General features: G+C 31.9%; 1 protein-coding gene across 1 annotated transcript; it reads left to right on the top strand.

Moving 5' to 3' along the window:
- Positions 1-2,879: 2,879 nt before the first annotated feature.
- Positions 2,880-7,054, top strand: HELRODRAFT_170078 (hypothetical protein; the record flags this gene model as incomplete). Its single annotated transcript, XM_009015902.1, has 5 exons — positions 2,880-2,899; positions 4,601-4,882; positions 5,290-5,422; positions 6,608-6,703; positions 6,947-7,054. The coding sequence occupies 5 exons, from the start codon at positions 2,880-2,882 to the stop codon at positions 7,052-7,054; spliced, it is 639 nt and encodes a 212-aa protein (XP_009014150.1).
- Positions 7,055-14,813: the final 7,759 nt, after the last annotated feature.

The following is a 14,813-nucleotide window of genomic DNA, read 5'->3' as shown; positions in this document are numbered from 1 at the left end:
AGTTCGTTACATATTAACGCTAAACATTCGGTAGAATTTATAGAATATTGCAAAAATTACCCACACATATATATATATATATATATATATATATATATAGGATTAAGATTGTCAGGAATGCAATTATCGCTGAAAATCATAGCTTGATCCACGTTAGTTACCTTCCTGTTTAATTTTACGATTTTTCTAACGGTAGATCATAAATCATTGTCAAGTTTCTAGGATTCAAAACCAAAATTTTTTTATTTTAAGCCGGATAGAACAAGTTTTGAACTCAAGAAATTTGACAATGATTTACGGTTTACCATTAGAAAAATCGAAAAGTTAAATTGGAAGTTAACTAACGCTAAACATGCTGTGATTTTCATCAATAATTGCATTTCTGACAGTCTTAATCCAATATATATATATATATATATATATATATATATATATATATATATATATATATATATATATAAATTTTAAATATAAATAAACTTTAAATTGATTAATGCCAGCAATTTGCTAGAATTTAATACAACACTGTATATATCCGTAGTCGGAGTTGTAAATTTTTACCCGGAGTCAGATTTTTTTGAGGATGAGGAGTCAGTGTTAAAAAGTGTGCATTATAGTTTATTATATGAAATTTTCAGAAAATGCATTACTCGATGGATTCTGATGATTCCAATCATGTCAGAAGAGGGGTTTGTTTATATTTTTCATTGCCTATTTTACGTTCTACTCCAGTAAAAATAATTCACGACCATTATTTCACAGTCAAATTCAAGTACATTTTCAAAGGGCTATACATCCATTTCATCAAAGAAAACGAAAAATTTTTCAACGTCATTATCATCAACAATGCCTTCCTCGTCTAATAAATCTGCTTCTAAAAACAAACAAGTTAAAAATGTTAGATTTATTTATTTTTATTTGTATTAATATTTTGTGTTTGTTAAATCATCTCTAAAGCCAATGGACGTTAATTTTATAGCTGTTTTGTCACTTAAAGGCTCTGTTTTATAAGTTTTTCTTTTCTTTCTTTTTTTTAGAGGTCTAACATTTTTTTATAAAGATTATGCACATTTCATGGATATAAAATATAAATATTTTCGATTGTAAGACATCTTTTGACATTTCTTCACCAAGTTACGTATTCTAGTAAGACCAATTATGTCAGGCCTTTCCACAGTTTCAGATATTTTTATATTCAGAGAGAGAAAATTGTCTAGATTTTTTATTTAAAAAACATTCAAAAAATATTCTTTAAACTATAATATATAAACTTGTTTGCAGTATACAGGCACTGCAACTAACAACAACAGCACATATTCCAGTAAATCTCATGCAGGACAGAGCCAAAGCAAATTTAATCGTTCTTCAAAAGGAAAAACTTATAATGAAATAAGTGAGGATGAAGTTGTTGATCTTGATAACTTTTCTGATGAGGATGTCAGCAATGATGATGAATATAGAAATAGTTATCCCAAAAATTCTTCATCGTCGATGGTGACGTATGAAAAAAAAACTAATCTTACTCTAAAAATGAAGAGGAAATTATTGAACCCATCAGATGATGATGATGATGAAAATGATAAAAGTAATATTACGTTTTTTTTTAATGGCTTTTATAATTTAAGTAACTTTGACATTATATTTTTTAATAGTTTTTAATAGAAATTATGCTATCATCACCGTTTATTGAATATTTTAGCTGAGTGCAAGAAATGAGTTTTCAAGATGTAAACAATCACGGGTCTCAGTTTGGAGCCTTTTTCATTCTGATGAATTGGTCTCTAAATTTGTCTATATTACTTTTCATTCTGTTTTTTGAATAATTTTCAGTTCTCCACATGCACACAGCGTGCATTGGTTTACATAATTCCACATAATTTAATCTATTCCCATCTCCGTTTCATTTGTTTTTGAAAAAATTAACTTCCAATCTTTTTCTCCGTCTAGCGAGCTTCTGTTTAGCTAATTTTTCATAAACTCATCTGGACTTCATACCGCACCTACAAGGTTGTCAACATATAGTAATTCCTATGGAAATTTAGTTTGTAATTTTAGTTTATAATGATCGGCGATGGACTGAAATGTGAGTCCTCATTCTCACTTTCACCATGGATCAACTATTTTCTTCGTCAATTAAATAGATAACGTCTGGAAATTAATTGAATTTGCTGGCTATTTTGCACCAGGATCTCATTGTTATTTAATTAAATTATAAAAATTTGCTGGAGAAAATAGAAATATCTATTAAAATGGAAATGAGAAATGAGCTATATTTTAAGGTTAAAAAAGTTGGAGGTCTAAGTTCAACAGCACACAAACAGCGTATATGAATATGTGCTAGACGATGCATCACAAAGGTTCTTTTTGTTATGCTTGAACCCGGTCACTTCTTGTACTTCGAAACAGCGCCAGGTAATCTTAACCACTAGGCTATCACACCGCCCAAATTAAATGAATATTTCAAAAGAATTATGCGTAATCTCGAAAAGTTAGAGAAAAAAATTAGAGAACATAGGAGATTGAAAAAAGCTGAGATGCAGAGACGCTAAGAATGAGTGATTGACCTAATTCGAATGACGGTATTTGTATTTTATTAAAGTTTTTTATTATTTATTATAATTAAGAAAACGACCATAAAATTTTTCAAATTTTGTTCAAGAACACAAAGTTTTTCATCGATCTCACCATGAAGAGGAGGGGAACGATGGCAATGATATTAAACATAAAATTCACATTGGAAGAACAGTGAAAGCCCTTGTCCAGAAAAATTGGTAAATTTTAAAATTGAAACTTTAATTTTTTTCATTAACTTTACTTCTCTAAAAAAAACAAGCCTTTAAAAGGAAGGATACACGTCAATAATAACTAACGTTTGGAAGATGACCTTAGATCTTAAAAGGTTCTAAAAACAACCAAAATTATTTATAATTCTGGAGATTCATAGTAAAAAGATCTTTTATAATAAAAAATTTTGGTTTAATTCAACTCAGGATCAGCAAATAATAAGAAACTTCAAAATTAAAACCAAAGACTAACACAAATATAATTGGTATGAAAAAAATTAGAAATATTTTATATACAAATTATAAACTAATGACTACATGAACACAATTGAAATTATATATAAGGAGATGAAAAATAAAAATTTATTCCTAAAATCTTACATATAGACGCACCCAGACATACATAGCCACATGCCACCGTACAAACAAGCGAATTACATAGATTATGAATCATCAGACGTCCTGGCATCAATAAATTGCACCAACTTGCGACGAGCAAAAACTCGAGCTCTCCAAGCTAGAGCATCGAGCCAGATAACATATGTTTATTACGGTAAAACTTGTGTGAAGAAAAACTCATTGACATCAGTATGTTTTTTGCTTTTTAGGAGATGTAATTTTGGAAGCCATAGCATTTAACCAATCGTGAAAGCAACAATATTTTCTAAAACCATACTGGGTTTTTTTTATAATTTTTTTGATAAAATCTGACAGCAAATGTAGTATATCAATATTACCAGCCTATTTCTGACTCAAAGCCATGTTGCAGTTATTCAGTTGCAGTTTTTAATCCTTATAACATTGCTTCATAAATTAAATTTTTTGTACAAGTAACGTTTAACAAAATGAAAAAAAGGTAATAATTCATTTTTTTTATTGTTATCAACTCCTTGTAATAAAATAGTGACGATTGCACAAGATGTTCAGAAATGAAGTGCGTCAAGTTATCTTTTTTTTCGGCAGATTATATCAGTCATCTCTTTAAAATTCTTTCTCGATTCAACATTAATCAATCAATCATCGTTTAGCGTCCAGAGACCCAGTTCTCCCGAGGTAGGACGTTGCGTTGCAAGAAATGTTTTGCGTTAAACAAATAATTGTTACTTGTAAAAAAAAAGCCTGTACAAGTTACAGGAGTTTTAAAAATTAGCCGGTTTTGGACAATTAGCCAAGGTTGAATTTAGAAGATAGAAAACAACGAAACGAAATGAGCTTTCAAAACGAAAAAAAAGGTTCATAAGAAGTTCACGAGATAGTTGCTTTTGGTAACTGTGAAAATGGAAGTATTAAATTAGATGGAATCAATGCAAGTGAAATATCATTGGTTGTGAGTGGTGTGGAATTAATTATAAAAAAATGTAATTACTTTTTGTTAACGTGTCAACCACTCCATTCTCTTCTAGATATTTCCTGAATTTCTCTTGTTTGGAAGCACATTCCTAAATAATATAAATATAAAAAAAATTCAACATTAATGAAATTTTTAAATAAATTACACATTTTATTGCTAATTATTTATTTATATTTCGTTTCAACTTGTAAATATTATTAATTCATCGAGCCATTAAATTTTTCAAAATTGCTTGCAACTCAAAATCATTCTTTTATTGCTACAAAAAAGGATATTGGGTGAAGTAGTAGAAGAAAATCAATCAAAGTTGAGATGCAAAGTCCGTTTTCACAAGAGTTTCCATGGAATAACAGATATGTGGTGGGTTATAAAACTTAGTTAAATGCTTTTTGTGCCAGCTTGAATTCATTCAAAGTCACTTGTTTAGTTCACTCATCTACAAATATTTTGAATTGTTTTTAACCAGGTTTAGTAAAGACAGTCACGACATTCAGGTTATCAATGCTTTATCAGAAGCACCAAATTTGAACGATTCTCAAAATGCTCGCGCTATTGAATCTCCGAATTTGATGGCGGTTTCTAAGAAAAACATCGTTACATTAGAAGCACCTTCTTCGACATCTGTTACAGCTAATAATGTTAACATTAACGCCGTTAATGATGGTAATGACTTGCAGATCAACAGCTTTGATCCTAACAATTTGAATGGAGAGGCCCAACCAATTGATGAAATTGTCAACGGTTTTAGGTTTTTACATTTTATAAATATTTGCTGAAAATCGTCTTGCCGACAATTGCCATTTTTTTTACCGATTTTGCGATGCAGGTTGAAATGCTTAAAAAACCTTCTTATCATACATATACAGTGCACATTAAACCATTCTATAGATCTATAGTGCATTATACTAGTAAAACGCTGCTTTCTCTTTCTTATTCTGAATCTTCGCCTTTATTTGACCAAATATTGTTACAGTTTTAGTTTGAGATGCTAATAATTTGTCGATTTATCTCAAAACACTTTTTTGTATTTTGCTTCAATGACACTTTGCCGAAATTTTCAACAATTCAAAAAAAAAATTTGAAACCATTTCATTTCTAATGCTTTTTTGAAGTTTCATTTCGATATGTTTTCATTAACTGACTTAACGTTTCTAGAACATGCCTGAGATATTTCCTGCCTCCCAACTGGCATATGGACAAAGAAACAGTGTCGTCATTAGATAATATACAGCTGTCACGTTTTCCATTGGAAGATTTTTTTGATCAGTATGAAAAGGGACTAAAAAAGGTTTTTAATAATTTTTAATCAACGGTTAAATTTGTTTAGCTGCAAATATAATTAAATACTATAACTAATTAAACATAGCGGCAATTTTTTATTGAAAAGTGTTCGTGGATTTTTACTAAAGGTCTTCATGAATTTTCCATGTTGTTTTAGCAAATATTTGGAACGATATTCCGCTAAAGTTAAAACAGATCGTTTTGGTAAAGAAGTTCAGTAGAATATTGATGAAAAACTGGCTTATAAAAATATTTTAGTCGTAATTTAGCCCTTTAAAAAAATGCCGATGGAGTGAACAATAATGATAACATTCTTCACAAAATAAAAAGGACTCTATCAACGGTTTCTCAGTGAATTAAAGAGGATTATTAATCGATCGGATTAATGGTTGGTTGATCGATCGGTCGGTCGGTCGATTGTTTAATTGTAACTATAAGGGCCTACATTTTTAATGAGGAAATTATCCTTTGTGACCTTACTCTGGCCTATGGAAATTTGTGTACGATAGTTTCAGTAAAAATTACAATTTCGTTATACACGAATTAATTGTCTCATTCTTTCAACAGTTCTTATTATAACGGCGCTTTTTTATATACGCTTTTGTTGGCCCATGGAATTAATTTAATTTGAATAAAACTTTAAAAGCGTTCACTTAATGCAGATTGTTGAAATAATGTAATATGAATATATTTTCAAGTACGGTTTCTTTAGCCAAAGTAGTATAATCAATGGTTCAAATAAGTTTCTATTTGCATGAATGCTATTCCAAATAAAGCAAATCGAGCAAAGTTGGAAAAAAGTTTATTTAGGTCTTTCAGTCAATAACTTAATTTATAAAAGGTTCAGAGTTTGAATTTTCAGCTTCAACAGAAATAAAGCCAAAAAAACGTGAGCTTATAAAGATGGGTTCATGATTAAATGTACATTTTCTTAATTACCTAGATTGAATTGAAATTCTTTGTTTTAAAAAGCCTTGTCACATAACATATTTTTTCTAAAATGTTTTACCTTTATTATTATATTTTTTCTAAAATGTTTTACCTTTATTATTATACCACAAACTGGGAAACAGTTAGGACAACACCGTGCTAAAATATACCAGCGTATTTGCCAACTTGCTAAATAGAACTGTAAATGTAGGTATAAACAATTTAGACGTAACGGTTACATAATTTGAACTCTCGTTTCCAGCTCATTAGCAGTTTCCAACAAGATGCACAGCAGTCCAGCCACCGCTTGTCATTTGTCAGAAAAATGGTTGCCAAACTGCTAAAAACAATAAATGAGGTAAATAAAATAGAATAGAATTTTCATATATAGTTAGTGCAAATTATTTTTATAAATCTCCAATTTAAATATTTTAGGCAATTGTAATTACTAATTGCTAAATTGCTTTTTATATTTGTTTAACTTGTTTCAGATTTTCTTATAATGTCATATAATGAGAACATGAGAATATTCTTTCATTTACATTCTACAATATTAAATTGTTTATTAATTTATTTAAACATCCACACCATTTTCTCATAGGATTTTGAAATAGATCCGGAATGTGATTCCGAAGAGGTAGACAATTTGCTGGAATTGTGTCTACAGCAGGCGCTGGCTCATGCAAGAAGCTCCAACAATGCTGCGTAGCAGGCTGTTTAGTTGTAAATGCGTTTATTAAACACTTTGTTCATATTAACAAATTCGTTATATATGCATTTAAATTTTGCTATATTGACTGAATTACACTGGATTGTGTATAACGTTATCTGTGGAAGTTGACATTTTATAGCTCAAAAATGAAATTAAGTTTTTTCGGTTGTTTGTACTCATTGCGAAATCATTAAACACGGAATAACCAAAAATAACAGAATTTCAAAGTTATGCAGTGCGGGCAGTTTAAGAAAAATATAGTTGACATTTGTTGGCAATGGCTAATTCCTACGGCGAAAACTATAAACCAGAACATAAAGCCTTCAATTGTGAATTATCAAAAAAAGTTTGCTATACCTCTGAAATTTGGTGAGTCATTTTTTAACTTGGGGCTGTCCATAAAGAATGTCACACTTTGAGAGGGATGGTCAAAATTTTGACATTTTGTGACGAGAGGAGTAAGAGTAAAAGATTTTTATATATCGTTTTTACATTTTTCCGATTTATATCATGAATTGATAAATATTTTGTTAACAACTATTTGTCAAAAATGTTTATACAATACGCACAAGAGAACATTCTTTTAAGGTGCTTGATTTTTTGTTTTTCATTTTATTCCTGGATGTATGTACGTGTTTATTTAGATTCAACGCTATTAGATGTAGTCGATTTTCAATTGTTTATCATTATTCGTTAAAACAACTAATTTTCATTAAAAAATTTCAATTGTTCACAACTAAATGGCAACTTTTGAGAGGAATGTCAAAATGTTGACAGGTTTTACCTAGGGGATTTGAAAATTTATGACAGGGGAGTCAAAATAATGCGAAAAAAAGCGTGACCTCCTTTACAAACAGCTTCTTAATTAACTGATGAAATCATATGCCTGGATAAATTCGAAATGGAGAAAGTTAATGTTATTATGGATAGCATATTATGCAGTTGACTTCTGTAAAACATTGAACACAAGCATGAAAAATCAAGTTTTGAATTTAATAAAAATCAATTTTTTAAATCTATCTGGAATTCGGATGATAAAATTCGTACTTTGGCAAAAATCTCTGATTTTGATAGTTTGCTTTAAGTAGTGTAACATTTTATTTCAATGAAAATCGAAGATAGTAGGTCAATCTTCGTTTTGCGTCCGGAGACCCGGTTTCCCGAGGTAGGACGTTGTTTTCTTTGCCATCAACTTTTTGCGCCAAATTAGACGATCAGTTGTATCCATTTCATTTAAATTTAGAGCTTTCATGTCTTGCTCGATTGTTTGCGACCAGGACTTCTTTGGACGGCCTTTGGGGCGTGTGCCAGGTACTTCAACATCTGCAAGAGAAGTTATGGCACTGTTTTCACTTCGTTTGACATGACCAAACCACCGCAGACGGTGTTGCCGGCATTCGTCCTTTATATCATCTAAACCAGCACGACCCAGGATTTCAGTAGATTTGATGTGGTCCTTCAGACTAATTCGTTGCATCCATCGGAGCATTTTCATGTCGGTTCGTTGAAGTTGTTGTTCCAGTTTGGTTGTCATTGGCCATGTTTCTGCACCATATAACAACACCGGGCGTATCACAGATTTATAAAGTCTTGATCGTAATAGTAGTGGGATGTCACGCCGCATCAATATAGAGGCAAGGAGATGCCATTTATTCCAGGCTGCACGTATGCGTGCTCGAACGGCAGCTTCAGCTGTTCCAGTACAATCCAGACTAGATATTGAAACGATGTGACTTTCTCTACCTTAATGGCTTCGAAAACAGTGCTATTTCGAATTTGTTGTTGAGGATTGATGCAAGCAGGACAAACAAAATTGGACACTTTAGATAAAGTACCAATTATTTTTGAACAACGTTTGTGACACCACTGGTTACACTGCTGACACTTGATTGAATGGTTACCTACACCAGCTTTACAAACTGAACAGGGCCATCGTCCAGTAGCTGTGGATTGGATGGGTTCACCAATGTTCATTGCTTTGGTTTTGCTGATGTTGACTTTGAATCCATGATCGGCGAGTCTGGTGTTCCAATCTTCAAACATCTGTGCTGCTTTCTGCTCAGACGTGGCTGTTGAAACGATATCATCAGCATATATTAGATTCCAAATGTCACCAGTGCGTATCGGTTTTGTGATTTCTTCCATCACAGTTATAAATAACAAAGGACTGAGAATCGAGCCTTGGTGAACTCCAACGCCGATGTCAAATGCATCTGTGTTTCCAACCGTTGTGCCGACAAGAGTCTTAGTATTCGTATACATTTCCATCACAAGTCGAACAAGATATTCTGGAATGAGTTGTCGACGTAGACTCCACCTGATTGCTTCAAGGGGAACTCGATCAAATGCTTTTTCAAAGTCTACAAAAATGTGTGATAGTTGTTGATGCTTTGCGAGGTACTTCTCTTGCAGTTGCCGAAGGATGTGAATTGCATCAATTGTTGATTTCCCCGCTAGGAAACCAAATTGATAATTTCCGATTGTGATGCACGACGTTAATCTTCTCTCAATGATTTTCTTGACAATTTTCAGGGAGTGTTCAAACAGACGTATACCCCGATATGATGAACAGTTCAATGGATCGCCTTTGCCTTTGTATAGCGGGACTGTCATGCTATAGTTCCATTCAGTCGGCAATGAGCAATTTCTCCGGATTTCACGGCAAAGTTGTAGTAACGTTTGGATACCTGCAGTACCAGATGCTTTGATATTGTCATTTGTGAGTCCAGAGGGCCCTGCTGCCTTTCTAACCTTCGTAGCTTTCAGAGCTTCTGTAAGCTCCTCTATAGTGATGTCTGGAATCGGACCTTCGATGGGTGGAGCGTCAAAGTTAACATTGATGGGATTTGTTTCGTTTAACAGACGGTTGAAGTATTCTCTCCACTGTAGCTTGATCTCATCTTGTTCAAGAACCATCTCATTTTTGTTATTTTTGATACATGAGGCACCAACTATGTCTTTTTTCGTACGCTTTGCTTGTTTTGCTATACGATACAGAGATTTCATTTGTTCACCTTTGCTTTTAGTGAGCCACACTCTGCACTGATCTGTCCGAGCCAGTGCAACTTGACGTCTTGCATAGTTGTTCTTCTCCTTAGGTGCATAAGATAAATAATAAAATAAATAAAATTTAATTTAATTTATTGACTTCAAATTAAAAATCATGTTAATATAAAACGCGAATCTATTGATAAATCATAAGTTATAGGATACAACCTATAAATATGAAAAATAAATTTACAATTAAGTAAAACACTTTATACTTATAAATACAAACAAAATAAATTAAACTTTTTATTAGAGCTATGAACAAATCGTATTTTTAATCAAATTAAATCATAAAACAAAAGACGAAATTGACGAAGATAGGCAACATGTTTCAAAGAAATGTTCATCTTTATAAGTATAGCATAAATTACTAATAAAAATAACTTGTCATAAGGTCCTACAAATGGAAACGGCTAAACTAAGTTTGAAGAATTTCAAGTAATTAATAGTACTGTTGATTTATTATAGTATAGTAGTGTGTATGTGTATTAATAATATATAGTTATACATATAAACATGTCACCCGCATATATATATATATTTATTTACATATAAATGTTCATATTGTTGCGTAGATGATAATGATGCACAAAATGCGCAATTGAACTGCCATTATGACCAGCACAGATATGCTGAGGGCATTGGATACAAGATGTAGGTGTTGAACGTCACAATGCATGTGCAATGAGAGCAGTGTAAGATGACTCACGAGGATTTTTAGCATGGTTGGACCAAGCTGTTATGAATGGTAAACCACATGGATAACAGCGCATATTTAAAAAAATTTGTAGTCGACCGAGATGTTCCCATCTAAAATTAATTTCATGAAGGTACAAAACTTTCAGAGAGATTTTGAAAATCAATCTCAAACTGAATGAGACACTTAACGGTATCAGTTAAATCAATTAAGACTATTTAAATGTGCAATTCACATTTTAGAGATAACACGTCTGTGGATATTTCAGTGTCAGTAGGTTTAGTGTTGTTGTGACCAGTTTCGCAAACCGTTGAGCTTACATGAGCACAGCATTTGGTAAACAATATACTTTTCTACGAGATCACAACATTATATAAGATCTTTTAAAAGCGATAATTTTTTTGAAATTTTACAGTTGGAATGTTAAAAAACTGCAATGCTTGATTGCACATGTTGGTTGCAGTGAATCATCTTATGCTCTGGTGATACAAAATGTGTATATATAAACTTGTGCCATTTTAGTAGAATAACCAGGGCATGGGCATTGGGTATGTTCTAAAGTACATCATACATACGCCGTGGGTAGTTCTCGGTAAGTTATTTGGAGTTTCCGCTAGTCTAAAACCGATTGGATTTGATATAGACACACACACGCGCGCGCGCACACTTATATATATATATATACACCCCTAAACATTCAGTTACTTTTAAAGTCGCTTTTTTTAATAAGTGCCTATCCAGGTAAATAAAAATTAATATAGTGTAATTTATAGCATCAATTTTCTACCGTGTTAAGAATTGATAGTTTATTCAACAAATGTTAGATAAAAAATTTAAGGGCAAAAAAAAATATTAAAATAAATTTTTCCTGATTCATTTCAATTATTCTATAAATTCAAATGAGTTGATGCCTAACCGCATTGTCAGTGTTACAAACATCTTCTCTTACAAATCAAAATAATCTTCAGTCCTTCATACATACATACATACATATATATATATATATAACTATATACATATATATGTATATATGCGCGTGTTGCCATATATAATAAATAAATGAAAGATACATGTGGGTGACAAATGAATGTACAAATACAAATTATCATACCTAAAAATTTATTATTTAGTAACAGGGCAGTTTTTAAATCGACCAATTTAATCAATGAAAGAATAACAATCAGCCATAAAATAAAATCCAAGTTATTTGAAACATTTATAAATTTTGGTCAACAAACCACTGCCCTACCTATACAGTTGATTTGGATGCTCATGCATGTATCAGCAATAAATGAAAATACTATAGTGACCAATTAATGTGATTGAGATATACAACAAAATCGTAATAACGAGTGCAACTATAATGGATAATGATCATATAAAATGTCAATAAAAATATTTCCAAAAAACATTCTGCATAAATACAAGGGGTTAATTTTCAAGTTGTCTGTAAGCCTGTTTGGAAGTGCATATGTTGCCATATTTATTGAAATGAATGTCAGTGGAGAATGGCGTTCTGTTAAGCTGGAGGTGGAGGTGGTGGACAGGGCCTTGAAGCTGAAAATTTAAATTTACAAAACATTACATAATATAAATTCAAAATTGAATAAAACTTATATTATTTCTCTTGTTTAAAACTTTGACGTCACACATTCATTATAATTTTTGTAGGAAAACATTGCCAAACTCCGTGAAATAGCAATAAATCAAGAGACACCGGTAAGAACTAAACATAAAATATAACAAAGCTAGCACTTCTTATTCATTGTTAAAGTTTAAAAACAGTTCTATTCTTATGATAAAGTGCCGTAGTCCTAGCTCAACACATTACATATTTTACTTCTGTCTCTTTCAAAAAAAAATTGGATTTATCAGGTTGTTGTTTTGGAAGAAAAACGTGGACAGACATGATCTAGAAGGTTTGAAGAGTTTTTCAATTTATAAAGCACATTCTGATTCAAAATGGTCAGTTACAAGCAGGTTAAGTTTTTGTAAACCCAGTGCATTAAGAAGTTATTGTTTGTATCAAAAATCTTGTCTTGTTTTTAACCATACTCCATTCAAGAGAAGGCTGCATCATGAAGAGGTTTTCTCCAAGTTAACTCTGTCCTGCACCCTTTTCAGCAACTTTTCTTTTCAACTCAAAAGTATGTGACCCAAAAATTAGGAATAACGTTCAATATTTTGACAAATACACTATGATAGTATCGTGAATAATGACTTCAAACTAACATGAGGCTGTCTGCAATGCACTATTTCTATGTCTTCTAGATTTTAAACTAATATGTGTCCTCAATAAATCTATCAATTTGGTTTTTTCACTTCATTTACAGAGTTGTGTTCATGTGATGTTTTATAAAATCATTTCATAACAACGTCCAATGTTGGGTACAGTTTAGCTAGTGAAAATTTTATATCTTGAGATGCTTGGAAAGTTGTGTATCTCACTAATGTACATGTAAATTAAGCAGTAAGCATCAACAGAGAGAACAATGAGGAAAAGAATGAGGTCACTAGTAAACATAAATATCCTGCAAAAGATAAGTAAGCACTTTAATTGAATGAACTGATGCAATAAATGATAGCAACATGCAACAGCCACAACAAAATGAAAAAAGAACAACAAAATTTGTCAAAAAATCAAAAAAAGATTATTCCATCAAAGCAGAGAGAAGTACAAAATTGGACCAGTAAATTTAAATTACAGATTACTATTATTATTATTTTAGAGAAGTTGAATAATGAACCAATTTCTGCTATGTTGATTTATACTGTATTATAATTACAGGTATGTGCAGAAAAGTTAATCTAAGATTAAATAATTAAAATAAAAAAAATAAAATGATTAAAATATCCAACTTGGTCCATTCATTTTGCTTTTGGCAACTACGCTAGGGTAGATTTTGCTTGATTTTCTGAAATTCGATGGAACTGGAGGAAGATCAGCATTGAACTTAAAATTCATTTCAAAATCTGGTTGGAAATTTATGAGAAAAATATTAGACGCAAATAGTTAAATTTATATGAAAAAATACATAATCCAATACAGAAATGCTAAAATTTTTAAGCAACAATGTTCAGTGTTATTTATGAGAATAAAACTGAAGCTCGAGCGTAATCATGAAATCATCAGTCTAATTACAAAAATAAAGAGGACGCTATAATAATAACACTAAATAATAATAAAAATGAGAAGAAAACAATAATAAAATTAAACCACAAAGAAACCTCATGAACAAGTGACCTTAAAATAAACCTACTTTGGAGGGGTAGATCTTGGAATTGATTTGAATAATTTTTGGAATCAGCCTTTCAATGATTTGCGTTTTAAGTCAAAGGCCAATCCGACGATAAATTCCAAACATTGAATTCATGATTTCAATCAATCAATCTTCGTTTTGCGTCCAGAGACCCGGTTTCCCGAGGTAGGACGTTGTTTTCTTTGCCATCAACTTTTTGCGCCAAATTAGACGATCAGTTGTATCCATTTCATTTAAATTTAGAGCTTTCATGTCTTGCTCGATTGTTTGCGACCAGGACTTCTTTGGACGGCCTTTGGGGCGTGTGCCAGGTACTTCAACATCTGCAAGAGAAGTTATGGCACTGTTTTCACTTCGTTTGACATGACCAAACCACCGCAGACGGTGTTGCCGGCATTCGTCCTTTATATCATCTAAACCAGCACGACCCAGGATTTCAGTAGATTTGATGTGGTCCTTCAGACTAATTCGTTGCATCCATCGGAGCATTTTCATGTCGGTTCGTTGAAGTTGTTGTTCCAGTTTGGTTGTCATTGGCCATGTTTCTGCACCATATAACAACACCGGGCGTATCACAGATTTATAAAGTCTTGATCGTAATAGTAGTGGGATGTCACGCCGCATCAATATAGAGGCAAGGAGATGCCATTTATTCCAGGCTGCACGTATGCGTGCTCGAACGGCAGCTTCAGCTGTTCCAGTACAATCCAGACTAGATATTGAAACGATGTGACTTTCTCTACCTTAATGG

Source organism: Helobdella robusta, assembly GCF_000326865.2.
Source record: "Helobdella robusta unplaced genomic scaffold HELROscaffold_17, whole genome shotgun sequence".
Lineage (NCBI taxonomy): Eukaryota > Metazoa > Annelida > Clitellata > Rhynchobdellida > Glossiphoniidae > Helobdella > Helobdella robusta.
Note: the sequence above shows the minus strand (reverse complement) of the source record. Positions and strands in the feature narration are given on the sequence as shown.